We start from the raw sequence: 27,286 nt of genomic DNA on the forward strand, positions 1-27,286 counted from the left end.
TGGCAAAACAAAATACTAGTGCAGTGCCCGTAAGAAAAATGTATTTCTATAGAAAAGTGGGAGGTTAAGCAGCTTTTTCATGGATGGCCAAATAAGGCTGTGTTTGAAGGTGGGACGTCAGGGATATTTAGGTTTGTTGTGAAATCCGATATTCCAGGGTATAATTGGCCGTTTTTGACTATTCTTGATTTTGCCATTATATTTCCCCTTAAAAACGATTTACTTGGTGTCATTATTTTTTTAGCACAACCTCACATGTGACTGTACAGTTACTTTTTTATTTTGACAGACTGTATTAACACAATGGACCTAAAATCACAAAAAAAACATAAAATCAGAGTAGAAAAAGTTCGATTTTTTTACTGTGAAAATATGTTTAACAAACCATTTTTTTATTACTTATAATGCAAATATAAATAGTTGTTTGTAAATTTTTAAGATGTATGCACATATTTAGCAAAGTTACATGTAACTATTTACATTTAAATGCAGGCAATGCTCATTCAGCCGTCTCCTAATTGTTTTGACTCATTAAACAAAAAACCGACTCCACTACACACTAAACACTACATAACACACTAACTATACACTCCAAAAATGCTAAATGTCACAAATCTCTCAACTCTCAGTATTGCTGTTTGTCATTCATCTGCCTACGTCCCTCCCACAACTTCCTGTTCCTCAACAACCAAACTTGCTGCTTGGACACTTTCGTGACAAAAGCCTGTTTTTACCGTTTCTTCTGCACCAGACACAAAGCAAACCCGATGGCAATGTTCGCGAAAAAGCGTGGCGGACAGTATTTACCCCAAGTCCGGTTTTGGACGTGCCAGTGAGTCTGGTCCGTTGCCTCGATCGGGAGGTGGGCCGTGTAGCTAGCGGCTAGCTAGTGGCTAGCCGCTAGCTACACACGAACATCCACAGATCTGATTCCACTTTGTTGTCAGCGTGTCTCCGGATCTCCTCAGACCCGAACAGACTCGGTCCGGACTTTTTTAGTCTCATTAATACACAACAGTCAGTTTAGATGCAACGAACAGAACGGGACCGAACCGCCGGCAAAATCCAGGTCCAGCTCGCGCCGCAGCAGGTATAAATCTGCTTGTTTCTTAAGTTGGGGGGTCGCAGTGGGCTCTGCAGTGATTGGCTCTGGTGCGCACGTGGCCACGGTGTGCGGTGATTGGCTCTGGTGCGCACGTGACTGTGGTGGCGCCGGTGGCTCCGGTGGACAATGCTCGTGGAATTTGTAAAGCATTTATGAAATAATTTATTAACGGTATCATTGCAGTCCAAACAAATGCGAAATTGCACACCCTTGAACCACGCAGCAGCCATGTTGAAACTCTCAGGTCAGTCTGATCCTAATCCGCAGAGATATTTGAGGAATACACACACACACACACACACACACACACACACAGACAGACAGACAGAGATTCCTTGCTTTTATATATATATATATATATATATATATATATATATATATATATATATATATATAAAGACAACACATGGCAGTAGAGACAGACACATAAATAGGATGTTATAGTGCAGTGGGAGAAATGAAATGAAAGACCTTAAATGTTACTGGATACAAGGCAACATAATCACATTCAGGAAAACAACAGTTTAATTTCCATCTGCAGTGATCTGCACACACACACACACACAGAGAGAGAGAGAGAGAGAGAGAGAGAGAGAGAGAGAGAGAGAGAGAGAGAGAGAGAGAGAGAGATAGCATCTTGTGGGCATGAATGTTTGAAATGTAAATAATATGACACAATCTGCAATATGATAATACAGTATGAACTCAGTGATACATACAAACTAATCCATTTATTTCATACTTTGGTAGAAATCTTCTTCAGTGAATATTTGAGACAAAAAACATCATGAATACTACACCCAGTACTATTCCCTGTGTACTCCAAGATACGGACATCATTCGACGAAACTTTTAATGTCATACCAAATTTTTATTTTGGGACTAGATTTAAAATCTAGGATTAGATTGTTAATCTGAGACTAGATTTTTAAACTGGAACTAGATTTATATGCTGAGAATAGATTTTTAATCTGGGTCTAAATTTTAAAACTGGAACAAGACTTTTATTCTGAGATTACATGTTTAATCTGGGACTACATGTTTAATATTAGACTAGATTTTTAAACTGAGATTATAGTTTTAATCTAGATTAGACTTTTTATTTTTAGTCCCTGTCTGTGACACAAGCCTCTAGAATTAATGGTAATCAGCAAAACCCAGCTTCTTGATAAATAGTGACCTATGTTTTTGTAGAGTGGTATACAATCTATTAGATAAAAAGGACTTAGTGTGTAAAAGCATGTAATATATTGCTGCCTGCTCTACTGCAAAGGGACTGACTGGTGTTTGGGTTTAGAGGACCACTGGGGGAAAGGAAGGATACAAAGGAGGAAATATTAGAAAAACAATCACTGTTTCACTAATGGATATATTAAATAATAGAACAAAAACAAGATCTTAACTGTGAAATGCACTGCCGTAATAACCATGATAAAGTAGATATAACCTATAAAGCTAATGAGGTCATTAATCTAATTAATGCAATGATTTGCAGTTTATTTGTGTGTACTTCCTTATATTTGTCCTCACACAGCAAATGGGCACAATTCAGACGACGTCTACATCTCAAACGAGAGGAGATTTTTAAAAAGATTAATTTACAGTTAATATGAAAATATATGCGAGAAGGTGCCTGAAAGTCTAATCAGAGCCGCTCAAACAGGGAGGCTGCGGTGCGAATATACCTCTCTCGACCATTATTTTTTTAGATACTGTAGTTGAAGCTATAGCTCATTTGGGGACCACTTTTGGATTTTAAACCAGTGGACGGTGAAGATCACCTAATTGGTGTCTCAACTTACTGCTCTTGTGAGCCAAACAAGCTAAAGTGGTTTGTGACTTTACTATGGGTTCAGTTCAGGACAAAGTTAAGAGTTAACTGTGTGTATTGGTTATGATAAAGGGTGGTTTCATTGTAAACTGTACCGTACCTACTACTGCGGACATAATTAAGACATTCAATACGAGTTTGGCGTTTGGAGAGTCTCATGCAATTAGAGCAATTTACAGCATGAGACCCCTGAGCCCGGTCTTTTGTGGCTTGTCAATGGAGAGAGGGAAGCACGGCACGAGGACGAACAGACGGTTACTGTCACACACTCCAGTGCCGTCCTGAAAGGTGTGCTGTCAGGCTTCTCCGAGAATCCATTGATGAAGGCCAACTGCATGCCTGAAAACACTGGAGGAGGAAACTACCTTATTACCGTGCAAGTGTGACCGCCACTCACTGTGGCTGCTCATATGTTAGTCTGCTGCATGCAAAATACAGTAGTATATGCTGGCCACTATGAATGAGTCAGTACACGCAGGGGTCCCCATACATTAATGACGGAAATCAAGTCTCTCAGTGGGTAATTTGATGAGACCATTGGAGTAGAAACAGCGGAGAGGACTACTGCCGGGTGCAGCAGTGCACTTGTCTCAATACATCATATTTACTCTTTTCATCCCCTCAAGACTTCATGCCTGTGTTTTCTGCTGGCTCTTGTCTTTGGGGTGTTTAAGCTAAAAGAGGTTAAGCACATGGCTGCTCACAGATCCGGGTTAATGTCGGTAATTTCTGCGGCAAAACAGAGTGTGTTTGCATTGTATATACAACGTCTAGTGTTTGTCTTTGTTTGTTTGTCTCATCGCATTAGTTCAAGATGCGTCAGTTTATATTAAAGCTGTCCACAGTGATGAAAAGGTGAATGTGTCTGCAGGAGGTAATTGTGCAGTCAGAAAGGGTAATGAAAGACAGTGTTTGAAGGATGTACAATGAAGAAGCAGAAGAAGAAGCAGAAGCAGAAGAAGAAGCAGAAGAAGAAGAAGCAGAAGAAGCAGAAGAAGAAGAAGAAGAAGAAGAAGAAGAAGAAGAAGAAGAAGAAGAAGAAGAATCATCCACAATCACACCAGCCGCTTTGTGAGGTTGTGGTTAAAGAGTGTGGTTCCATTTGAGCTAAATGCTCTCATGCTGATATTTAGCAGCTGTAATGATGAATGTTTACCATCTTAGTATCACATTCTTCCAATGAAGAAGACATGATGACTTTGTTTTCATTCTGAATTACAAAATTACTTCATCATATGTTCTTTTTCGTGTAAATACTCTTTACATTGTAAAGAATCTACCATTTGTATGCTAAATGTTGAACTTGGCTTAGTTAAGGTTTAAAGTTCTATTGACCAACATTAGAAATTTAGCACTTAAAGACTTAATTGACCCAGTCTCACATCAAAATGTGTAATGGCTACATTGGTCTGTAGTGCAAAATGTACCGATTTCACAAGTTAAACACTCTAAAGTTGTGAGTGTCTTATGTTTCTTTCATGTATTCCTGCATCCATGTCACGTGTTTGTCAAGTTTTGGTTTGTAGAGCAGAAAAACAAGGTGGACATTTCTGTCATTCAGTGGAAAATGCAATATAGTTTCTGCCATATATGTTTTGATAATATTTTGAGTGAGAAGTGTATTTTTTGTTATCATAACTCTCATGCTGTGAATGTGTCTGGTCCTTGGTTTGTTAGTTATGACAAAGCTTTATCCAGGTTTCACCAGAACATTTTAAAAATACAACATTAATTCTGCTTTGATTCTGATAACTAAAGCTTTTTTTGGGTGCGGAAGGCAAAAATTACCCATGATTCTCAGCTGTCGTTACTCACCAGTCCTTACATTATGTGCAATGTGTCCAACAATATTCAAATCCTGAGAAATTTGTAATTTTACTCAAGGTAACAGTGTGTTTCAATTGGACAGCAGTCTCTTTAACCACTCCTCAGGCTGATGGGATCATTAGATTGGTCTTAAACTGAGATACTGGAAATAGGAAAAAGACGGTTGTGCGAGTCTAAAGGTCAGGGGATCAACATTGTTAATTCATTCTATATGACTACATGAATATATGCATCACATTTCATGGAGACATTTTGAATGGTTTTTGAGATAAGACAGTCTGGACCAAAGTGATGGACCAAATGACCGACAGACCGGCGCTGCCCCCCCTGCAGCCATGCTGTGAGCATAGCTAAAAATAGGCTGTTGAGTAACATGTTCATGGCACCGCATGCAGAAAATTGTTATCGTGCTGCACATACAGTATATAACAATAGAGATTTACAATATCACAGAAAAAAATGATTGCTCTGTTTCATGGGTTGGATTGAGAGAGCTGTAACAGACAATAGTACTTTTAATAAATAGTATGAGGGTGGAAGATTCCAATTATATCCACGGGGATGCCATTGTTTGGGAAGCCTCCAGGCATACAATGAAGCCTGGGGGAAGAGGTAGTCAAACTGAAGCCCATGGGTATCCACTAATCACCACTGCGTCTCACAAGGAATCCTGGGAAATGACAAGTTTTCACCAGCTCTCTGTCATAGTCGGCTCTGTAGTGCTGTGTGGGAAAATAATTGCAAGGATTTTATGTTATGACTCTGACACAATCATTTCAGCAGTATTGTGTACAACATAGATGCTTCGCTGAGTTTTCAGTCAAAGATTATCATCCACCCCTGTTGAACTTGCCATCAACTATCATCTCCACAAGGATAACCATATATTTGTGGTTTGGGTTAGGTGGGCATCTTAAGGTCTGACAGAAGCTGTCATGAAATTTGAATGTGCTGACAGAAATGCTTTTAACTCAAGAAAGCAGAAAAACACAGACAAAGCCCTTATCTGTGTGCCATTGTTGCTGTTGTTACGTAGCTCTATCTGTTAGGGGATTTGTGGCACTTGCAGCCAGGGAGGTGGATCCTTGACAGAGTAAACAGTTTGAGATAGAGGAACATTGAATTGTCCCTGTTTTTACCACAGAGCTGAAGCGCGTCAGACTGGATCAACCGTGTCCCTTAATGGCTCCACTTCACCTGTAGACCAGATAGATATCTCCAAGTTAAAAAGCAAAGAGCTGTGAAATTTGATGCAGAATAACATGTTGTTAACCCCAAATTTTCAGCTTGTCAGAGATGATGTTTAAGCCACAAGAAAACATTGTTGTAAAAATTAGCAGTTTTTACGCTTGTCAGCTGCAGAAGCATCCGTAACTGAATGACAGTAGAGCTGTGGGTGAAATCTATATTTTTTAGAATAACTCCTGTGCCACTCATGTAAACACAAAACCACAGATAGTTACCATCTGCCAACAGTTCCCTTCGGTTCTACAGACCTTGATAATGTATTTCAGCTCAGTGTTTCCTTTTTCTTTACTGTTTCGTACACTCCTACTGCTCTGCTCCAGTGCCAATATTCAATATTTAATCAACACTGAGTCAATATTTCACCCCGGAGTTGGGGAGACAAAGTGGAGAAGTGACTGAATAGGATTATTTCCAGTGACTCTGCAAACAACCCGAACCTTCATCTGACACTTGCCATTATGTTGGTTTGAATTAGGCAATAAAACTACATTGTTAGGTTTAGCAAACTGTCTTCGTTGGACTTAGTTAAAGCCTAAACAGACAGTTTTTCAAATTCCCCTCTCCTTGAATTTACCTGTGGAATTACTGTTTGTCCCACTTTAGCAAAGACAGCATTAGCAAGAAGGCTACCACTAATGGCCTGGCTACTAAAGCAAAAAACAAACGTAAGAATCCCAATTTCATCTAGAAATCCCGATCTCTCTCTGTGCTTTTCACATGAAAAGGCGAACTAGAACAACCATTTGTACTAATAAGTGGAAAGTTTTGGTTAATTACTGATCTAGCAGAAAGAATGTCAGTTTTGAGCTGCTGTCTCAAGTCACAGTGGTACAAGGAAACACTCATCAGAGAGGGAGCAGACTTTGACTGGCGCTCTTTATCGTGTTAATGCCCGTCCATTTACTCTTGTTTAACCTCGGTTTCTAACACTCTGCCACATCAGCCCCTCTGCAACCTACATCAAGGTGATACTTCTATTATGCAGTGCAGACTTTCCACAGTTATTCCAGTTGTTCCACCCTTATCTGGGGATAGTGACCTCGGATAACAGTGCCTCTTCCTGATTTGATTGTGAAATGGCAAACGTGCCTCCTTTGTGCGATAATTTGTCCTTGTGCAAAGAAAGAGCCCAGTGGCAAGCCAAAAAGCACAGTGACAGGGAGGTTTAAAGGGAACTTTAACATGGATGCTGTTTTTTTTACAACCATGACACTGCACAGTCGTTAATTACTTCAGAAAGAGAAGTTAAAGCAAATAAATATGTCTATTGCCAGCTTGGTACGATACTTATGTAATTTCACTCGTGTGCATCTGTACGTCACTTAGGTTGTTATATTTGTGACACAAGTGGCTCACATCGAGAAGTTAAAACCCTTTTGGTTTAACACAGGACACGAGGAAGGGAAATCCTTTTTTTTTTTAACCCTTCCATCCACCCCATCTTGTTCCAATGTGGATCGCTTTTTATACTCTGCCACCTGACTTCCTCCTTTGCCACTGTTATTATATATAAAGTCCACCAGAGGTCGCTGGGTGAATAAATACCATATAAACTAACAAGGTTATGATACATTAGTGTTTGTTGAACTCAAAAATGAGTTAATGCACTTTTAAAAAACATTCTTGTTGAATTTAGTGGTTAAACTATTACGTTATTACAACAACAAAAAAACCTTCTATAAGCAGGTGCAGTCATTTGTTTGATTGTAGCAGGGGACACAATTAAGGCTTCAAGATTATGAAATGACACTTTACAACCATATAATAACCCTATACCTAATAATGAACCTAATATTTTCCATCTCTTTCTTCAGGTGGCCAACCTCCTGCGATTGTTCCAGATCCCTCAGATCAGCTACGCCTCCACCAGTTCAAAGCTCAGCGATAAGAGCCGCTATGACTACTTTGCCCGCACAGTGCCTCCTGACTTCTACCAGGCCAAGGCCATGGCTGAGATCCTGCGCTACTTCAACTGGACCTATGTGTCAACAGTGGCATCAGAGGGCGACTACGGTGAGACTGGAATCGATGCCTTCCAGCAGGAGGCTCGCACTCGCCAAATATGCATCGCCACTTCAGCCAAGGTGAGCCGCTCCATGAACCGCCAGAGCTACGACAATGTGATCCGCGCTCTGCAGCAGAAGTCGAACGCCAAGGTGGTCATCTTGTTCACCCGCAGTGAAGATGCCCGTGAGCTGCTGGTAGCCGCCGCCCGCATGAATGCCACCTTCACCTGGGTGGCGAGTGATGGATGGGGAGCTCAGGAGAGTGTGGTGAGAGGCAGCGAGACTGCAGCAGACATGGCTTTCACTATTGAGCTGGCCTCCTACCCAATTAGAGAGTTTGAAGACTACTTCACCAAGCTGAACCCGTACACCAACACAAGGAATCCGTGGTTCAAAGAGTTCTGGGAGCACCGGTTTGGCTGCAGCCTCCAGGAAGCTGGCTGCAGTGAAAAAAGCCTGCGAGATGGCACTTTTGAGCAGGAGTCCAAGATCATGTTTGTGGTAAATGCAGTCTATGCCATGGCCTACGCTCTGCATAACATGAGGCAAGCTGTGTGCTCCAACACATCCAAGGTGTGTGAGGCCATGAAACCAGGTAACGGCAAAAGGTTCTACAAGGAGTTCATCTTGAAGACCAAATTTGAGGGTAAGAACAGCGATGAATGCAAACACAGACACAGTGTCTCAATGGGACAAGAATGCGTGTGTCACTTGTACTTGAACATGTAATTGAACATTTTCATGTCAAGCAAAAGGGTTTGCAAATAAGCATGTCACTGGAACAACACATCAACTGATTTCCTCTGCTGCACTGAAAGGGGCTTATTGTGTTTATTCAGTTAGCAAAAACAACTCATTAATTAGCATGGAGGAACAAGTGGGAGGGAGACTATCTCGAACATACTATTCTCAAAAGATTCGGTCTTGGTTGGATGAATGAATACACATACTGGATGAGCTTTACACGTGTGTTGAGTCTTTACAGGACTGTACAATACTATTAGTGTCATTACTAGTATATACACAATTCTAATAAAAGGGGCTCTGTGGAACTTGTGTCGTACTGGAAGCCATTCGTTAGGCTACGTCAGTGGACTACCTGCTCTCCTGAGAGAGGCACTGGATCAGATCCTTTGGACTGTCACGGAAAATCAGAAAATAAATCCACAATCCAGCAGCATGAAACAACTTATACAAATCATCCACTGGCTTGTATAGGAAACTGAGAGAGACAGGGGAGGTCTCATATTTCCCATCACCTTACAATCCGCTCATTTATGGCCAATAAAACTCTGGTTTATACATGTGAATCATTACAAATTGTTACATAGAGCCCCTTTAATTTAAATTGAACCCATATATTGTCTCAAGGCTGATGTCCTTTACAGTAGCCTTAAGTCAACATTACTCTTTGTCTCCTTCCAGCTCCATTCAGACCTACAGAAGCAGAGAGCATGGTGCGCTTCGATGCTTTCGGCGACAGCATCAGCCGCTATAACATCTTTCACTACCACAAAGAGGACGGGAAGTTCGTCTACAAGAAGGTCGGCTACTGGGACCACAACTTGACCCTGAACAACAGCATGGTGCACTGGCGTGGCCTGTCACCGCCCACCTCCCAGTGCAGCGACCCCTGCAGGAAGAACGAGGTGAAGAGTATGCAGCCCGGAGATGTGTGCTGCTGGATCTGTATCCCCTGCCAGCCATACCAGTACCTGCAGGACGAGTTCACCTGTGCGGACTGCAGCTTCGGTCAGTGGCCGCTGGCTAACTTGACCGGCTGCTATGATCTGCCTGAAGAATACATCCGCTGGGAGGATGCCTGGGCCATCGGGCCTGTCACCATCTCCTGCCTTGGTATACTGTGCACTCTGTCAGTGGTGGGCCTGTTCTTCAAGCACAACGAGACGCCTGTGGTTAAAGCAAGTGGCCGTGAACTCTCTTACATCCTCTTGTTGGGAGTGCTGATGTGCTACCTCATGACCTTCATCTACATCGCCAAACCTTCCACCGCTGTTTGCACCCTGCGCCGACTCGGCCTGGGCACCTCCTTCGCAGTGTGCTACTCAGCTCTCCTTACCAAGACCAACCGTATCGCTCGTATCTTCAGCGGCGTGAAAGATGGAGCCCAGCGGCCACGCTTCATCAGCCCCGCCTCCCAGGTGGCGATCTGCGGCGCTCTTATCTCTTGCCAGCTGCTGGTGGCTCTTATCTGGCTGTTGGTGGAGGTGCCAGGGGTTCGGAAGGAGGTGAGCCCGGAGAGGAGAGACGTGGTCACCCTCAAGTGCAACAGCAGGGACTCCAGCATGCTCATGTCACTCACCTACAACTGCATCCTCATCATCCTCTGCACTGTCTACGCCTTCAAGACGCGGAAGTGCCCCGAGAACTTCAACGAGGCCAAGTTCATCGGATTCACCATGTACACCACCTGCATCATCTGGCTCGCCTTCCAGCCCATTTTCTATGTCACTGCCAGCGACTACAGGGTAACTATCCATGAAATGTGTATTTTATAGTGGCATTTAGTGTTCAGAATGTATAATTCTAGAAACTTCTCAAGCCCTCTGTTGTGGAATAATGTAAACAAAGTCTGTAAATGACTATCCCAAGTGTGTTTCTCGTTCCTAAAGAAGAAGGTGTCACTCTCGGATTCCATTTGATCACGCTCACCCGGACCCATGAAAGAGTGAGCTTCCTTTTCATGTAGGTTGAAGGATCTTTCAAGAAGAGAACAAAGACTCTGGAGACGAATGAAGCTGGAATGTACAGATAGAAATAATTAATGGCAGTCAAACTGATTCATTGAATCACGGCATCACTAAATGCTTAATGACACATTTCAGGTGCCGAAGATCAAATCAGGAGATTTATTGCTGTTTTTCTCTCTAGATACAGAGACTTAATCAAAACTGGCCCTATTCGGTGAACTCACCAAGTTGTGTTATGACATGAAGAAAAAATAATTGTAAGCAGGGACATTTAGTGACACTGCCTCCCTAATAGTCAGAGGAAATATGACATATCTGCTGCAGAGCTGTCACATGGGAATAAAGTCTCGCAGCCAAATTGCTAAAGGCTGCATTTACCCTGAATCACACAAATGATGAATAAATGGGCTGACTATATGCACAACTATTACTGGACTTGTTTGAAACACTTCAACAGACCAAAAATTTGAATATACATTTGATTATTCCAAAGTAGAGAATGCATAGCTGCAAGGATGGACTCATACATCTCTCTGTGCAGTGTGGCGTAATACGGCAAAGAAACAACGAGCATAAAGCTGACAGAACATGTAAGTTATGAGTCCCGGTGCCTTAGGCTGACTCAAGGGTGCTGCCACAGCATTTGGTCAGCAACAAGGCCTTTGTTGTGCAAACAGATGGGGGGGGGGGGGGGGGGGGGGGGTCTCAAATCACACAAGCTTTGTATCATCATGAGGTACTGAGGTACCTCAGGCTTTTCATGTCTGCAGTGATCAGCTTTTCTGGCACCCAAACCGGGAACTGACAACCTTTACCTTTTCTGATCCCCAGTGGGATACCTGAGGCCTGCTGGCTGAACACTGCGAGTATAAAGAGTATAAGGCTTCATAGTGAAGAGGCAGCAAACACACAAACACACACATACATTGAAAAAAAAAGTGAGAGGTTTGGCATTGCAACAGAGACCTTCATGCTTTGGTTCTGTGTGACACCAATAATAATGGCTGTGGGTTCAGTTGCCACATTTCAAATTAGGGTTGGATAGCAGAGGGATATTCTAATGAGAGAGTAGCCTTGTGTAGCCAGTGAATCATGATGAACTCAAGGTTTCACAGATGGATACAGATACTTGTTATGTTCAGGGTCCTTTACGTGAAACTTATTTCAAACCTTCAGCTCCTGTCAGTTTTATTAATTTTATTTGAGCAAAAGTCAATTTCATCTCTGTAGAAATAGTCAGTGACTGAATAATGCATTGTACATACTGATTAATTAAACATTAACTCATATATTTTTGATTTTTTAACACATTTTCAAAAGATAGAATGAAATTAATTAACTTGACGAATCATAAAGGCCAAGGAAAGTTAAAAAGTGATTGACATCATCAACTTAAAACTATACAGATATCTGTTTATATATTTAAATATATAACTAAAATAAAAAGATTTAAAAAGACACTCAGCATTAAATAAAGCAAAAAGTGAAACCTGCTTCTCTTCGCTGCCAGTTTCAAAGTGAGAAACAATAGGGGTCACACAGCGGGGCAGCATATCCTGTTGGTGCTTCATAATTTTTTGTTGAATGGAAATAGCTGCTAGAAAGACATCTTTATGGCTGAAAAAGATAGGAAGCTGCAGTGAAGTAGTTTTAACCGCAGTCTTGACTGTGTTCTTTGTTATTTCTGTACTGGAAAGCTTAATAATGTGAGATGACTTCTCATGTTTCCGCAGTGTTGTTGTTGTGCGGTTTTGTTTAGGAGGGATTTCACTTCATGCTGTGGTTCTGCAAATAGAAGTTCCTGGACTGCAGGGGTAACCAGTGGGGTGGGAAGAGACGATGCTGGGGAAGATGACCCCAGCAGTCAGCTCACATTAGTGGCTGAAATATGACTAACAAGGGCCTGACTTTCCAGGACAGCCAGCTGCGCTTATTCCACATTCTTCTTCTTGCCCTCATAGTCATGCACATGCAGATACACGATTAGAATTGCTAACATTCCTAATTGAGAGCTTCACGCACACGTACATAATTGAAAAATGGAAATGCGGCTGATAATCCAAGAATATTAAGTGCATGAAATACAAAAAAACAACATGAGAGATTTCTGTTTTTGTTTGTGATATGACCGCAGGATACAGAACATCTGGGCATACTTAGGATAGTTTTAGCACATTTAGCAAATGTAAAAGCAACAAAATATAGTTAAAACACATGACATCATCATGTAACTAAAAACAAAACATTTGACACAACGTTTGACGCCTGCATGTTTTTACCTCTACCAAGAAGGTTATGCTTTCAGCCATACCTCCTTTTTTTGTTGTTTTTTAAACAAGATTACAACAAATTTCCTCGAAATTTGAATGGAGAAGATGGTATTTTACCGTAGATCCAGATTAAAGGGACAGATTCAGGAATTCTTTCTCACTTTCTTTCACAACAGGGCACCGATTTCCAGATTTCCTATATTCTCTGGGAATAATTCACCAATCCTGATGAAAAAGTAGTGCGTATTTAGGTAGCTGGTATCTTTGAGTGAGTACAATTTGATGTAGTTTGTAGATCCGGTTAAGTAGTTATGGCTGGCTTAGAATTTAGTGTGATTCAGGGCTATTGAGTTTGATATTGATTTGGCTTGATGGAAATATAGGAGGACTGTCAGACCTTGGCCTTGGACATGAAGATAATTTGTGACCTCTATGTTAAGCCGGGCGAGGTGAGAAAATGAAAAAAGGTGTTTTGTGCCCCAGAAAGACAATGCTACGATCAAGGGCACGAAAGGTGTTCAGTATACGTTTGACATGGAGATTGTGATTGGTTTGGGAGTGATTTTTGTAAAAGCACACTCTGTAACTACAGGAACGTAAAAGATAAACTTGAATGGGACTCAGTAGAGCGCATACATACCTCAGCCAAGGCCCCAAATGTCCCTTTCAATTCAATCAAGCCTAATCCGGTATCAAATAAAAACATTTTTAGAATTAGATACGGACTATTATTTGGATACACATGATGCTGTACTAGCGTATAGATAGATTTTTTTCATCAAGATCCACGCATTATTCAAACGAAAATGTATAAAAAATGCCCTGTCTCGCAATGTTTTGGAGAGAGAGAAGAAATTCTTGGATCCGTTCCTGTAGCTGGATCTGCACCAAGAGTAAATGGGGTCTATTCTGGGCCCAAGACCCATCCTCCATCCAAGTTTCATGGAAATCCATTCTGTAGCTTTTGTGTAATCCTGCTGACAAACCAACCAACAAACAATCAGACACAGGTGAAAAAACATGGCTTCCTTTACAGAGGTAATAAACACAGAAGTAAATTTGAAATGAATATGTATCTTTAAAATAAATTTAAAGAAATAGTGAAAAAAAATCCATACACATTTTATAAATGTATTAAAACTTACATGCATTTAAAGACTATTTATTGAGTCATTTATTTTGGAATGAACAAACCACAACATCGTTGAGAGGGAATTCTACTGATTGGAGTAAAGATTTGGGGAGTTATTAGAGCAGGAAACAAATGAAACTGAGTGACCCGATTGGATCAAAGCCTGTAGTGAAGTAACAGGTGTGTCAGTGTGTGTGTGTGTGTGTGTGTGCACGTGGGGCCGGGTCGCCTTTTTTAGTCCTTTTTAAGACAAAGTAGAAAACAGAAGCTCACATATATTCATCCACCCACTGTGTGTCCGTCTGTCTCTCCTCACAGGTGCAGACCACCACCATGTGCATCTCCGTCAGTCTGAGCGGTTCGGTGGTGCTCGGCTGCCTCTTCGCCCCCAAGGTTCACATCATTCTGTTCCAGCCCCAGAAAAATGTGGCCTCACTCAGAGTCACAACCAACCGCTTCAGTGCCACGGTGTCTGCCTCTGCCTCCGCTCCCAGCTCCAGCTACTCTAAAGGTACAAGTATCCACTGTATCAGGTACTCGTCCTCCAGTGTGGCGCATACTAAAATTCTCAACACCAGCACGAAGACTTCTGTTCGCAATTTCAGCTGCAACCCAACACCTTGCATCAGTTTAGGTTTCCAAAATAGGATGTAATGACAGTGTAATCAACAAGGGAATTGGAACCTAACTTGCATGAAACACCCGCAATATTTTTTCAAACCATGTGTTGCATTTGTGTCAGAGGTTTCTACACATCATTTAATGAAACAGGACTACAAAGAGAGAGAATGAAAGTCAACAAAATTAAAAAAGTTTTCTCTGCTTTTTTTTTTTTTGTCTGGTTTTGCATCAGTGTGGAGAAGCAATTAAAATCCAATCATTATGTTTCTTCTCATGTTGGATGAGAGCCAGCCTTATCTAAAGCTTAGTAATAAACTGACGGACTAATTCATAGCACAGACTTCATAAATAAACACTGACATATTGGGTATTCAGTTTAATCTGTTACAGCTGGAAGAGCTCAAACAGTCCAAACTACAACTGTGCACTTAAAGGCTTAGTACTAGTTGAACTGTTATTGCTAACTCAGACTGAAGACTCGTTAGTAATCTTAAATGAATGCTTGTTGTCATGAATTAGAGGAGGTGTTCAGAGCTTTTACTTAAAGGTCCAGTGTGTAGGATTTAGGGGATTTAGAGGCGAGGTTAAATACAGTCTGAAACTGACAATGGTCATGTTTTGGTGAGCCTTTGATATCTACAGAGGGAGCGGGCTTCTTTCAATGAAGTCTGCCATGTTTGTACAGTAGCCTAGAACAGACAAACCAAACACTGGGTCTAGAGAGGGCCTTTTGCTTTTTTCTGTATTTAGCAGCCACTGTAGGTTCTTCCGAGGGGTATTCAGTTGTTTGGAATCCGCATCCTAACAGCGAGGTGCCACTAAATCCTACACACTGGGTCTTAAGCTAAAAGTTGTCAATTATATGCAAGTAAAAGTACATTACGTAGACAAACTGTGGCTGTAATTTTTAGGCTTGATTATTGTACCTGATGCACTAAGGTGTAACTAGCATTTTACTGTTGGAGCTTGTTGTAACTGCATTATGTACTTTTGACTGATTTAACCCCAGCAATGCATTAGATTTTACATACAAGTAAAATACTTTTGCTTTGTATGTGTCACACAGCACCAAACTAACATACAAGTACCTCATAATTGTACCCGAAGGAGATCCGTTTTACTTCTTTTCTTGGTTTTTTTCCTCTCCTTCGTTGTATTATATAGATTGTTGTATAAGAAAAATATACTGACAGATAAAAATAGGTCAATGTCCGCACCAACAGAAGCTTCTCTCTCCCACAGAAAACACTGCTCCTGAAACGCCTCGTCAGTTGTCCTGCTTTTAAAGTTTGTGACTTTGTGACATCACACTATGTCCCAAAGTCTACATTTGCATGATTTATGTCTGGCTGCAAGTTTGGCCAGTAGGAACTGATTTAGCAAAGCTGCTCCGTCGATGTTAGCGGTGCTGGGTCAGGCATGTGTGAGCTGACCAATCTAGGGGGGAGCCTTAAAGAGACAGGAGCTAAAATAGAGCGTAGACCTAAAACAAAAGTAGGAAGCCAAATATGCCTTTGTTAAGTACAATGCTTAAGAGTTCGATAGCTACTCGTAAACATGTAAAATGACGTTTTTGGAAATGTATAAGAAAACTAAAACTACATAGAGGTGCAGAGCCGATGACATCACCAGAATTCTGCTCACAGCTTTTATCTCTTGTTCACAGTTTTGTGTCCTCGCGGTGAAAAACTCTCGCCTGGCTAACGTCGCTGTCTCTCTCTCTCCCAGGATCAGCCTCCAACTACGTGCCAGCAGTCTGTAACGGCCGCGAGGTGGTGGACTCTACAACATCCTCTTTGTGAAAAAAGTTCCTCTCTAAGCACAAGAGACCATCCCGCCATCAGTCATCCCTCCATTAAACAAGGCTGTGTATGACGGAACTCCCCCTACGCCATCCAACATGCTGCAGAGAGATAACTCAGTCTGGGTAGACTGACTGACTGACTGACTGACTGACTGTGGAAAGGGTAACTCTTAACTGTGAAAGCTAAACGACGTTCTTACAGTGAGCAGTATGTATCAATTGTAAAGCCTTTTTGTATAGATTTAATATGCTGTGATCTCCTCGGTTTACAGATAGATGTGATTAAATGCACCGTGCCTTGTCCTAAAGAGTCTTGTTGTCAAAATGGGTGCTTGTGAAGCAGTAGTGTTATACAAAACAAAAGGCTGTTCTTATCTCGTCCTTACAGTGCTGTGAATATATCCAAATGTTGTAGACATTGACGAATGAAAAAAATAAATAAATAATGCTATGAAATAAATTTAGCCCTGCTGTTGAACAAAATGTGTGACTAATCATAGTGAACGTGATGAAAAAAGTAGGCGACTAGACCATATAAAGGACATGTGTTAATGTAGACTGGTATAACAGTGTGTGCTTTCTTGTAATTTATGTAAATAAAATGTTTTTGTTTTTTTAATATAAAAAGATTAAACGCCGCTGTGTTTGGATTCACATTTGCAATTCTTGACACCAACTAAATGCAGCTATTCAGAGACAATAACGACCTTTTTTTGCACAAATGGCTCGATTTTCCTCCTTTAAAACCAAATTAACTTTAAAATGTCTGGGAGTACTTTTAGTTGAGTTAACTTATTGGATTGCTTCCTCTAGTTTTACCGTAATTACAAAAAAGGTAGAAGTCGCAGCATGTTTTTTTTTTTTTTTTTTTTAATTCTAATACCAACTCTTGTACTTGGTGCTCAGTCCTCCGAGCTATAATTATTGCTGTAAGTACTAGTCCAGTATGTGCAATTACACATGTACAGTGCCTATAAATGTGTTCATCCAAGTCAGACTTTTTCATCTTTTATACTGATTGGAGTTTCCTGATATTAAATTGGAAAAAAAAACCCTATAAATCTATAAACAACCCGCCCGCTGTCTGCCTGGTCTGTTTTTATAAATGTAAAAGATATAAACTTGCAGCCCATCCAGAGGTGACTTTTAAAGGACGAGTTCACCCAATAATGAAAGTTCTGTCATTATCTAGTCCTCCTTGAGCAGATGTAAAAGTCTGGGTGAAGTTTTGTGGTCCACAAAACATTTCTGGAGCTTCACAGAAAAACAGCTTTGCAGCATCCTCCCAAACGCCTGACGTAGATGGGGACTTGTTTTAAAATATAAAGAATGGCTCCATAAAGTTCATCTGGCGTAATCTAGGTCTTGGAAATCCCAGAGATCCCAAATTGAGTTGTAAAGATGTTATTTACATCCCCTTTCAACTGAAATCTCCACTGTAGCAGCTAAGCTTAAAGTGCATCATGGGGGTAAATATTATCTTTTCAAATCAATTTGGGATCGCAGGGCTTTAACAGACAATGATTATGTTGACTAGATTTATATATTCATTTCAAAACAAGTACACATTTACTTCAGGTGAGAATGCTGCACCAATGTTTGCTGTTTTGAAGCTACGGGAATGTTTTGTGAACAATAAAACTTCACCTGACTTTTGAGGGCGAGTAGATAATGACAGAATTTTCCTTTAATTACAAAATTAAATGTCATTGTCAATATGATAAACTGCCACAGTGAGGGGGAAAAGTCAAACAGTATTCCATCCTGACTAAGCCAATTAACTCATGAGTAGATGTATAAGTACCAGGACACAATTGTTCACCAGTGAAAAGGACAAAAACAAAATACAAACCTTCACCAAAGCCAATGAGGACACCTACGACAACACTAATTGTTCCTTCTGTTAAAACATTGTTAACAGATCAAATTAATTCTCCATGGTTATGCCAATGAATCACTCTCTTGAATGTAATTAAAATGCTTTCAGCACACTAACGCGGCTGTAAATGTATTGATAGCTTCAGTCAACCAATGTAAGCTACCTGATATTTGTGCACTGCACAATTTGATTGCTTTTTAAATTCCTCTGAAAACGTTAAATATGCAGGAGTAAAACATTCTGTGAGTCCTTTACCAGAGATAAATGATTCTCCTGTAGAGTTAATTGCAATTCTATGTTTGACGCTGACAGGCTGACAATTACTGACACGGAGGCAGTTACCATGACGATTTGAGCCCAAACGTATCGCTTAGCAGCCCCTGATGATTTTTTTTTAATTATTTTTTTTTTAAGTGGTATGAGCTGTTCCTAACAGACACTTTAACAGGAAGTTTCAGCAGAATTCTCCAGAAAAAGAGGCTAAAATCTCATCTCATCTCTCTGGTAAGGTGATAAGAGATGTCTCTTGGTCAGCTCGGACAGGATGTACCGACTCCTACAATACAGCCTCTTCTCACTTCTTGTGGCTGAATCCAGACACAGCCCATTTTTCCCACACTGCTGACTCCTTCACTAAAGCTGTTAACGCTTCTTCAAAAATAAGAATTCACAGGAGAGACTCAGTAATCACATCTATAAATAATCACTTCAGTGGTTTTCAGTTGAGGTATATACCATTTTCTTTACTAAAGGAAGATAAAAATAAAAAAAAAAAAAAAAACACGATTCATAGGCAGCATTTAAACCTTTAATTTACAAAATAAAAAAGAAACTTAACAGTCCAAATTATTCAGACAACTTGGCTTCCTCTGGGTTAGGAGGTTTCCTTTTAAGAGGAATGATATAGATCCCGTTCTTTGCCTCTTTTATTCTCCACCATCGGCCCAACCTGTGGAAAAACAGACACGCTCTGGATCAGAGGGTAAACAGACACCTGTAACCCGATAGAGCTTTAAACTAAATCTAACATTAAAGAGAAGATGGATAAAAACTTTTCTCATGATCCACTCGATTCGCCAATTTTAGATTAGACGCCAGTTCTGAGGTTGTCCACATCCAATTAAACCTTGTTGGTGAACATATTCTAACAGAGCCTCAAACCCTTCTGTTTCTCAGTCATGAACAAAGTGAATTAATTTCAATCAGACATTGAAATTAAAGCAAATACTAGAAAATATTTTAAATGTGTGCGGGATTAATAAACTTGGATGATACAACTGGTTGTTGGAAGTCATTTTTAGAGACGTTACATAAAATGACTGGAGTCACCGTAGCCCTTTGGTTATATTAGACAGTCATCTCTGACTCATCAAAGCACTTTTATTATGTTTAGGCAGAAAAACCACGAAAGCGACTAATATTTATGCTCAATGTTGGCTACACATATGTTTATGGACAGAGCCTTCTGTCCCATTTCATCTGTATTTCTGCATGCTGTCTGAAAGCTTACAGGTAAGGACCAGTGGAGCAGTACGCTCAGTAGTCATGGGGGGGCAGTGTGGCACTGTAGCCAACAGTTCAGGTGAGACATGACCACAGGACAAAACAAACAAGTTATAAAACAGGATGGAACTTTTTGAGGAGACGTTGTGAGTTGGTAAGAAGTTTTCAACATCTCATGATGCTACTTTGCCCACAAAGATAACCAGTTACCACAGAGCAGCTGAGAGGAGATTGGACGGGAAATAAATGTGAGTGAGGTGGCCAGTGGCGAAGGAAAAGTGGAGGTCTGTGCGCAACTTAACCCTGAGTGGAGGCCTCTGGTGGTTGTGCTGCTCAACATCCATGTGGGCAGTGACTTTTACATCGTTTGAAACAATAGAATTTATTTTTGTGTGTAAAGGAGGCACAAATGAGCTGTCAGGTGAGTTGATTACATATGTAGCATGAAATACAAGTACATACAGTATTTCTACCTGTGTGGTTAAGACAAATTAATTCTGCACCACAACTTGACAGCATGACCAGCAAGAGAACATCTGTTCTTCATCTAATCTGCAGCCAAATGGTTCTGTCTCTTCGTTAGAGAATGTTTGTTTACATAGAATTCACTGAAAAAACTAATAATTCAACAATATATAAACTTCCAAATAGTCACAAACTGAGTTCACTTTATTGCTAATTTCTTTCAGTTTCAAGTTTACTGATTGGCATGTTTACCACGTAGGAGCTGGAGATCACCAATCTTTTTATTTGCGTTGTACTGCTAAAGGCAACAACAACCTCTGCAATTCAAATCAATTTCCAAATATGTGGCAGGTTTTTAATTACCTATTGTACACCATTAATACTTAACATCCATCATAATGCATTTCTGGTATTCACTTTAAAGAAAGTGAGGAAAGCGAGTGAGTGACACTACCCAGGAATATATTCTCATTATAACTACTCATGAGTGTTTTTCCATTAACTTTTCTCTTCTAAAAGAAAAAAAAAAAAAGTGAGGCTGCACTGAGAGAAATGTTAAAGGTATTGCGACAGAGGCTAAGAGATGGATCACCACTGCCATCTAGTGGACATTTCATTTACTGAACATGAACCTACGCTGACATTTAGTAGTCAAAAGGAACTCAATATACAGTTTCTATGGAAACATGATCATTAGTTCAGTTACCTGTGCTCCTGTCCAACTCCTGCCACCAAGAATTGACCAGAGCTTGAAAACTTCATACTGTTGACAAACCCGGGCTGAAGAGAAAGTGGACCAAGACACAAAATAAGATATTTCCAAACTGCTGTTGCGGTAGCTGTAAATAATTTGTCTAATGAGCTTAAAAACTTGTTCAAAAATGTAACCAACTGGAAAACAGAGTAAGTAGTAAGAACCTACCACTGTTACATTGAATAGAGGCTCCAGTGCGCGGTAATTCTGTCCACACTTCCACAGCTGCACCTGGGAGTTGTGTGAACCTGTAAAGAAAGACATTTTAAATAAATAATACACATAACTGCAACAACTGCTCTCCTCATGAGTGTGTAAGACAGTTAATCAGGACTAGATTCATTAATTATATTTATTCAATTCTAATTCTTACAAGACGACTGAGAAAATGTTTAATTCAAAAGTGTCTTGTACATAATAATAAAGTCCAAGTGAGTATGTGTGTTAGGAAGAAGCTGGTAAGAAGGACTCTCACAGCCAGAGGCACCTGAGGCGACTGTATCCGAGTTCTGAAGCGCCGCGACCGAAGCCACCCAATGAGGCTGCTCCAGCCCTGCGTCGCCATGGCAACCGTGAGCCTGCTTCACTGTGCTGAGAGGCTTCTTCTTGTTGACACTCCAAAGAGACACGGAGCTAAGGTCGTTGGGAAAATTGAGAGAGGGCACGAAAGAGAAAACATGACTGGATCCGTTAACGCCAGCTACAAAAACTGTAAATGAGACAGGAAAAGAAAGCTGCAGCTGCCTCACCCGTCATCGGCTCCCGTTATCATATGCTCCTCGTTAATGAGCTGGATACAGTCAATCGAACCCCTGTAGGAAGACAGTATAATGATGAAGAAATCGATTACATCAGTCTTTCTGCATGCTCACAAGAACTATGTGACATACGATGAATATTAGCAGATTTCATACAGCTTTTTGAGATTCAAATTTAAGCACTTTCACTGCACCTTATGCATTTATCATTACATCTAAAATGTTTATACCAGCTGCTCATATCAACTTCAATCAAGTTAAAATGATGATAATTTAATGTTCACCAATTTCAACTCCAAGAGCCAATCAAAAATGATGACAGGAAAGTTTTATTTTGAAGACTTTATGTTAACGTGAGTGATTGTGCGGATGAAACACCCAATTATGGAAACTCAAACATTTTTCCCGGAGTATTTTCAAATTGTTTCTTATTCTGGAAACCTTTTTTACCGACCAAATCACTGCAACGATGCACTAACACTTCAGTCACTGCTGTGCAGACAACTGGCAATTTGCATTGCAGAGATATTTGAAATCTGCCTACTTGTTTTCGTCTCATCATTTCAGCCTTAACACTAATGTTTTAAAGAAATAAAGTTGATCACAGTGGTCTGACCCATCTGATGTTTCTGCGGTGCTTATTTTATGCACCGTGTTGCTTCACTGGTGTCTATGATAAACCAACTATACCCAAGAGCGACAAGTCTCACACATCAAACGTCATCACAACAAAACAGTGTGCTGTGATGAGTGCTGTTGTGCCTTATTTCTATGTTTACAGGGTGAAATACTCTTTTGTACTCTCTGTTAAGGCTTAATATTCTTCCACGGATGATTTCACTTTGTTTCTAAAAGTGACAAAAGCCTCTATGGCAAACGTATAGACAGATAGCATTAAATGTTTTTACATTATGAATCCGTTTTAAACCCTTCAAAGCCAAAGTGAAAAATGTAGTCCTCATCTTTGAAAAGTAATACTCCTTTACGTGACTATTTTCAGATTTGTCTATGAATTAGATCATGAATCATGTGGCTCTGACAGCAGATCAACACATCTAAAGACAGCAGTGTGAACGGCATGACAATAAAACACCAGAGGAAAGACAGAGAGAGACTCACTCATGGCCGTGGAATACCAGCTGAGATTCCTCAGCTATCTTCCACACCCTCACTGAGCGGTCCCTTCCTCCTGCAGTCACACAGCGCTCGCGGCTCAGGCTGTCCAATCCTGTGATGGCGTCCTGATGCCCAAAGCTACGGCGCGTCACAGTGATAAAAAAGTCAAATGCTGATGCTAAATGTAAGTGTTTGGCAAGATTCTTTTTTTTCTGATTTGTCACTCACAGAGTTTCCACGTATGCGTTCTCGTCTACGTTCCACACCTTTATTGAGCGATCATGTGAGGCGCTGTACAGATCATGAGTCCCCTTTCTGAATGAAAGGCCCTGAGGAGGGAAATACACTGATATGATTCACAGAAGGACCTCTGATTTCCTGACAATTCTGTTAAGATAAAAATAAGTTATTCCATGCAGCTGAGAGAGTGAGTGGTAGAACATACCGACACGGGGCCTTTGTGTCCTGTGAATTTATACAGATGTTTACACGTTTCTGCCTCCCAGATCATGATCAGTTTGTTCATGTCTCCAGTGGCCTAAAAAGATTGTGAAAAGACACTTCCTTTACACGAGTATGTAGCACTTTAGCAATGCCTTAAATTTAAAAACAGAACATGATTCTCAAACATTTTTTGTATAAATAAAAACATACATTTCAGCCTATTTCATGTTATGCTGAGAGAGAACTGCTCACCAAGTATTTTCCATCTGATGATACGGACATACACAGGATATGGGCAGTATGTCCAACATGCCGATCCTCTGTGCCTTTCCTTCCACCATGTATTGTGTGCAGTTTCTTCCCACTTTCAACATCCCCTGCAGACAAGAGAAAACAATGAACTGACACTTCCATATCACACCATTAGCCACTATCCAAATTCCATTTTTACCCACAGTTTTTAAGCGTACATCCCTTTTGTATTGAATTGTAAGAATTTTCAGGATGTTAATATATACGCACATTTAATGATGGAGCAGTCTTTGGCAGCAGAAAAGATGTACTTGTCATCAGAGGTGACAACCAGACAGGTAACTGGAAGCTTGTGTCCTCTCAACACTCTGATCTCTGAGGCATCTGGTGGCATGAGCTGAAAGACAGAATGAGATTTTAATTAAAAGTCAGTTTGTTCATAAACCACTCTTTCTCCTTAAATATTGGAAATGAAGCATAAACATTCTTGTACTCACATCCTTGGCAATAAGTCGCTGAAGCTTTCCTTTCTGTTCAAGCTGAGAGGAAATCACACACAAGATCAAGAACATCAGTGTATGACAATTGATCAAACATATTAGCTCCAAAAACAATGACAGGGTCCAAGATCAAGGACATGGGATTGACTTCTTAAGGACTGAAAAACATACTACATACTAGGGCTGGGCGATAAATCGGCAAAATCGATTAATTCGAGTTTTTGGTTTAGGACGATTTTTAAAAATGAAAATCGATTTTTTTTATTTAACTTGCTCCGCCGCAGCTCCTCATGGGCTCCCGTAGTTCATAGTAGGCTCCGCCCTCCTCCCCGCATTGACTTTCCACAGAGAAACAAACACAACATGCAGCGAGCAAGGAGTTCGTTCATATAAAGGCACTGTCTCGTTAGTAGCTTGGTTTTGTGGTGTCAGACCTCGAACAAACCACCGTCCGCTGCAAAGTTTGTTCAAAGGCTGTTGCAACTAAAGGCAGCGGACCGAACCATTTATTTCAGCATCTCAAACAGACGCGTGGATCGCAGTGGGACACTTGTTGTTCACTACAAGATGTACAGACCGCGGCAGCCCACACGTATCCGCTATAAAGCAGCCAACATTAGCGGAATCATTTAATCATTGTGTCCCATATGAGAAGAAAGGGTCCCGGTGGACAGCTGTTACAGATGCAGTCAGGTTGAATATCGCTAAAGATATGCTGCTCATATTTACAGTGGAAACGGGAGGTTCATCCACATGCAGAAAATGTTCGACCCCAGGCTTGTGTTACGAAGCCACAACGGGGCATGATGTCTCAAACCAGAGGAAGCAGACAGGCTCGTCTTCCTGGCCAAAAATTTTTTGCAAAATAAAGGATTTAATGAAAGTTTATTAACACTTTATCATTACCAATATGAAAACTGATCTGTTTTTTTATAATAGCAAGCAATCTGACATGTTAAATTTATGTTTACAAAAGCATTTTATCAAAAAGGGACACAGTCTTTTCAAAAGGATGCACTTTTTTATGTGAGTTTGAAGCTGCACTGTTTACAATGGCAGGGCAAATTTGTTGTAAATCATAGCATTAAAATAAAAGCAATGCTTTTAATAATTTCTTTGTAATTTGAAGTTTGTTCTTGAGAAGAGAAAAAAAATCGATTAAAATCGTAAATCGAGTTTGGTGTGAAAAAATCTGAGATACAATTTTTAGGCCATATCGCCCAGCCCGTACTACATACTAAATGTTTTTTTTCATTTCGACAAATAAACATGCAGTTACAGATGTTACTCTCCAAGCAGACTACTTGACACAATGTCAGCTTTTCAAATCAGAATCAGAAGAATCACAGCACGATGTTTTGTTGCCTCACTACACTGCATCAAGAATTGTGGTACCATCCCAAACAAGGCCTTGATGGTAACCCTCATATCAGAGAGGTGTCCTGTTGATTTTTGAATGTGGGATATCCTTGTAAACCCACTTGTATTAGCGTAGTCAGCCTGAAGTGAGTTAGGGTCTGTGATGAATAAAGGTTACATTGTGACCCTGCCATTGGTTTTTCAACCTTCTTTTTAAACTGCAAGATTCAATAGTTGGCTCAATATTATTTTATGCTACAGGAGTGTGGGATTTAAAGGATGCCCCTGTGAAACCGGCGATCAAGAGTGGAGCCATAAGATGCATAAATATGCTGCAAAAGAGGATACTGATGGGGACCTGTGATGGGTGCCACATTTCATAAAGCAGAGAGCAGAAGTCCCCATGAAACATATTGCAAATTCTAATAAATCAACATATCAGTATTTTTATCTGGTCAGAATTTCACTCACTTGGATTATGTTAGGTGTTCAGTATGACAGGACAGTGCATACTGAATCAATGATCAAACTGAAGCTACAATGTGACTTAAGAGAATCGTAAGTGTAAGGACTGGTGGTGGTCAGAAAAATGATGATGAAAGTGAAGGTGTCATGTCAGTGTGCCCAGTGGCAGTATACAAGGGTTCTTATTCTGCATTTCTTACTTCTTTATTGTATTGTTTATTGTTTAACTATTACTATTGTTTATTACAATACCACTGTCCTTTAACTGCTGTGATGAAGAAATGTCCCTGTTAGAAGAAACTCTTACCACTTCTTCTTGAAGTCTTCCAGCAATCAGATCAGTCTCGAAGGAGTCTTCTTCTGCTTTGTTTTCCTCTGATGAGATCAGATCACACAATAAACACATGCAGGTTGATATTGTAAAGTTAATACCTCCATGCTGTAAAGGTAATACAAGCTTACCTTCTTCCTTTAGCTGGTCAAGGTAAAGTTTGGCTAATCTCAGCTTCTTCTCCTGTGGCGTCTCATCATACTCAGTCTCCTGGTTGGACTGTCTTCTCTTGGGCTCTACACGACTGCACAACAAGAAAAAAATACAATAAATGAATTACTGCAAGGTTAGCTATGTGCTTTGAATACAGGACCAAAAAACTATCAGCAATGCATAACCCAGGAAATTAACCTCTCTGTCTCAGAATCGCTGGAAATCTCTTCGTTGTACTTGGAGGGTTTCTTCGCTTGCACTTTACTTTTTCCTCCCGAGTCGCCATCACCCTACAGCAGGAGGAAAAATAAAGGGATTGTAATGACACTCTTAGTTTACATTTGTACGTGACACCGTCTAAAAATATAGAAAACAGCGTGCTACTTCAGGTAAGTCGCATGAGTCAACCTGCTGGTTAGCTAGCGATACTGTGATTTAGCTTCCTTGCTAACACGCCAACTCTCTTACCTTTCGTTTCGGCGCTTGTGTATTTTTCCCCTTCTTGTCAAATGTGGGGTTTTCTTTCTTCTTTATAAAGAAAGACGAAGACATGGTGAAACGCGACAGACCGCGTTTCAAAGTAAACGATAACTATAAACTGAGTTCACTCCACAAGTTTCTATGTAGCAAGTCAACATTGAACCCACATGGGTGCACTGCAACCGAACTAATATGATGACGACACGTTTGGAGACACGCGCTGATTGGCTGATCTTCTCAACCGCTACATCATATCACGCCCTTTGTCAGAA

At 40.5% G+C, this 27,286-nt stretch overlaps 2 protein-coding genes across 4 annotated transcripts in view; one reads left to right on the plus strand and one right to left on the minus strand.

Moving 5' to 3' along the window:
* Positions 1–17,629, plus strand: part of grm2b (glutamate receptor, metabotropic 2b) — a 36,278-nt gene extending 18,649 nt beyond the window's left edge. For both annotated transcript variants that reach the window (XM_030420343.1, XM_030420342.1), the window contains exons 3-6: positions 7,826–8,663; positions 9,443–10,506; positions 14,449–14,641; positions 16,480–17,629. In XM_030420343.1, coding sequence (XP_030276203.1) covers positions 7,826–8,663; positions 9,443–10,506; positions 14,449–14,641; positions 16,480–16,553 — 2,169 coding nt within the window. In that variant the 3' untranslated portion in view covers positions 16,554–17,629. The remainder of the gene's footprint in view (positions 1–7,825; positions 8,664–9,442; positions 10,507–14,448; positions 14,642–16,479) is intronic.
* Positions 17,630–19,220: 1,591 nt separating this feature from the next.
* Positions 19,221–27,222, minus strand: rrp9 (ribosomal RNA processing 9, U3 small nucleolar RNA binding protein). 2 transcript variants are annotated; one of them, XM_030420345.1, is made up of 15 exons: positions 27,003–27,222; positions 26,733–26,824; positions 26,513–26,625; positions 26,358–26,425; positions 24,224–24,265; positions 23,997–24,123; positions 23,727–23,851; positions 23,476–23,568; positions 23,259–23,359; positions 23,034–23,168; positions 21,906–21,968; positions 21,644–21,789; positions 21,325–21,404; positions 21,109–21,182; positions 19,221–19,383 (listed from the first exon to the last, which is right to left on the minus strand). In XM_030420345.1, exons 1-15 carry the CDS (start codon positions 27,084–27,086, stop codon positions 19,281–19,283), a joined length of 1,446 nt encoding a protein of 481 aa, XP_030276205.1. In that variant the 5' UTR covers positions 27,087–27,222; the 3' UTR covers positions 19,221–19,280. The 2 variants fall into 2 exon arrangements, with proteins under 2 accessions (XP_030276205.1, XP_030276204.1); XM_030420344.1 differs by having other exon boundaries at positions 21,632–21,789.
* Positions 27,223–27,286: the final 64 nt, after the last annotated feature.

Source organism: Sparus aurata, chromosome 6, assembly GCF_900880675.1.
Source record: "Sparus aurata chromosome 6, fSpaAur1.1, whole genome shotgun sequence".
NCBI lineage: Eukaryota > Metazoa > Chordata > Actinopteri > Spariformes > Sparidae > Sparus > Sparus aurata.

Bases quoted from the DNA above. Each gene is read 5' to 3' on its own strand.
- rrp9 (XM_030420344.1), bottom strand. From the start codon at position 27,086: ATGTCTTCGTCTTTCTTTATAAAGAAGAAAGAAAACCCCACATTTGAC. The intron at 26,626-26,732 runs GTTAATTTCCTG...CTTGTTGTGCAG, and splicing joins AGCGATTCTGAGACAGAGAG to TCGTGTAGAGCCCAAGAGAA. The intron at 26,426-26,512 runs GTAAGCTTGTAT...TGATCTCATCAG, and splicing joins TGACCAGCTAAAGGAAGAAG to AGGAAAACAAAGCAGAAGAA.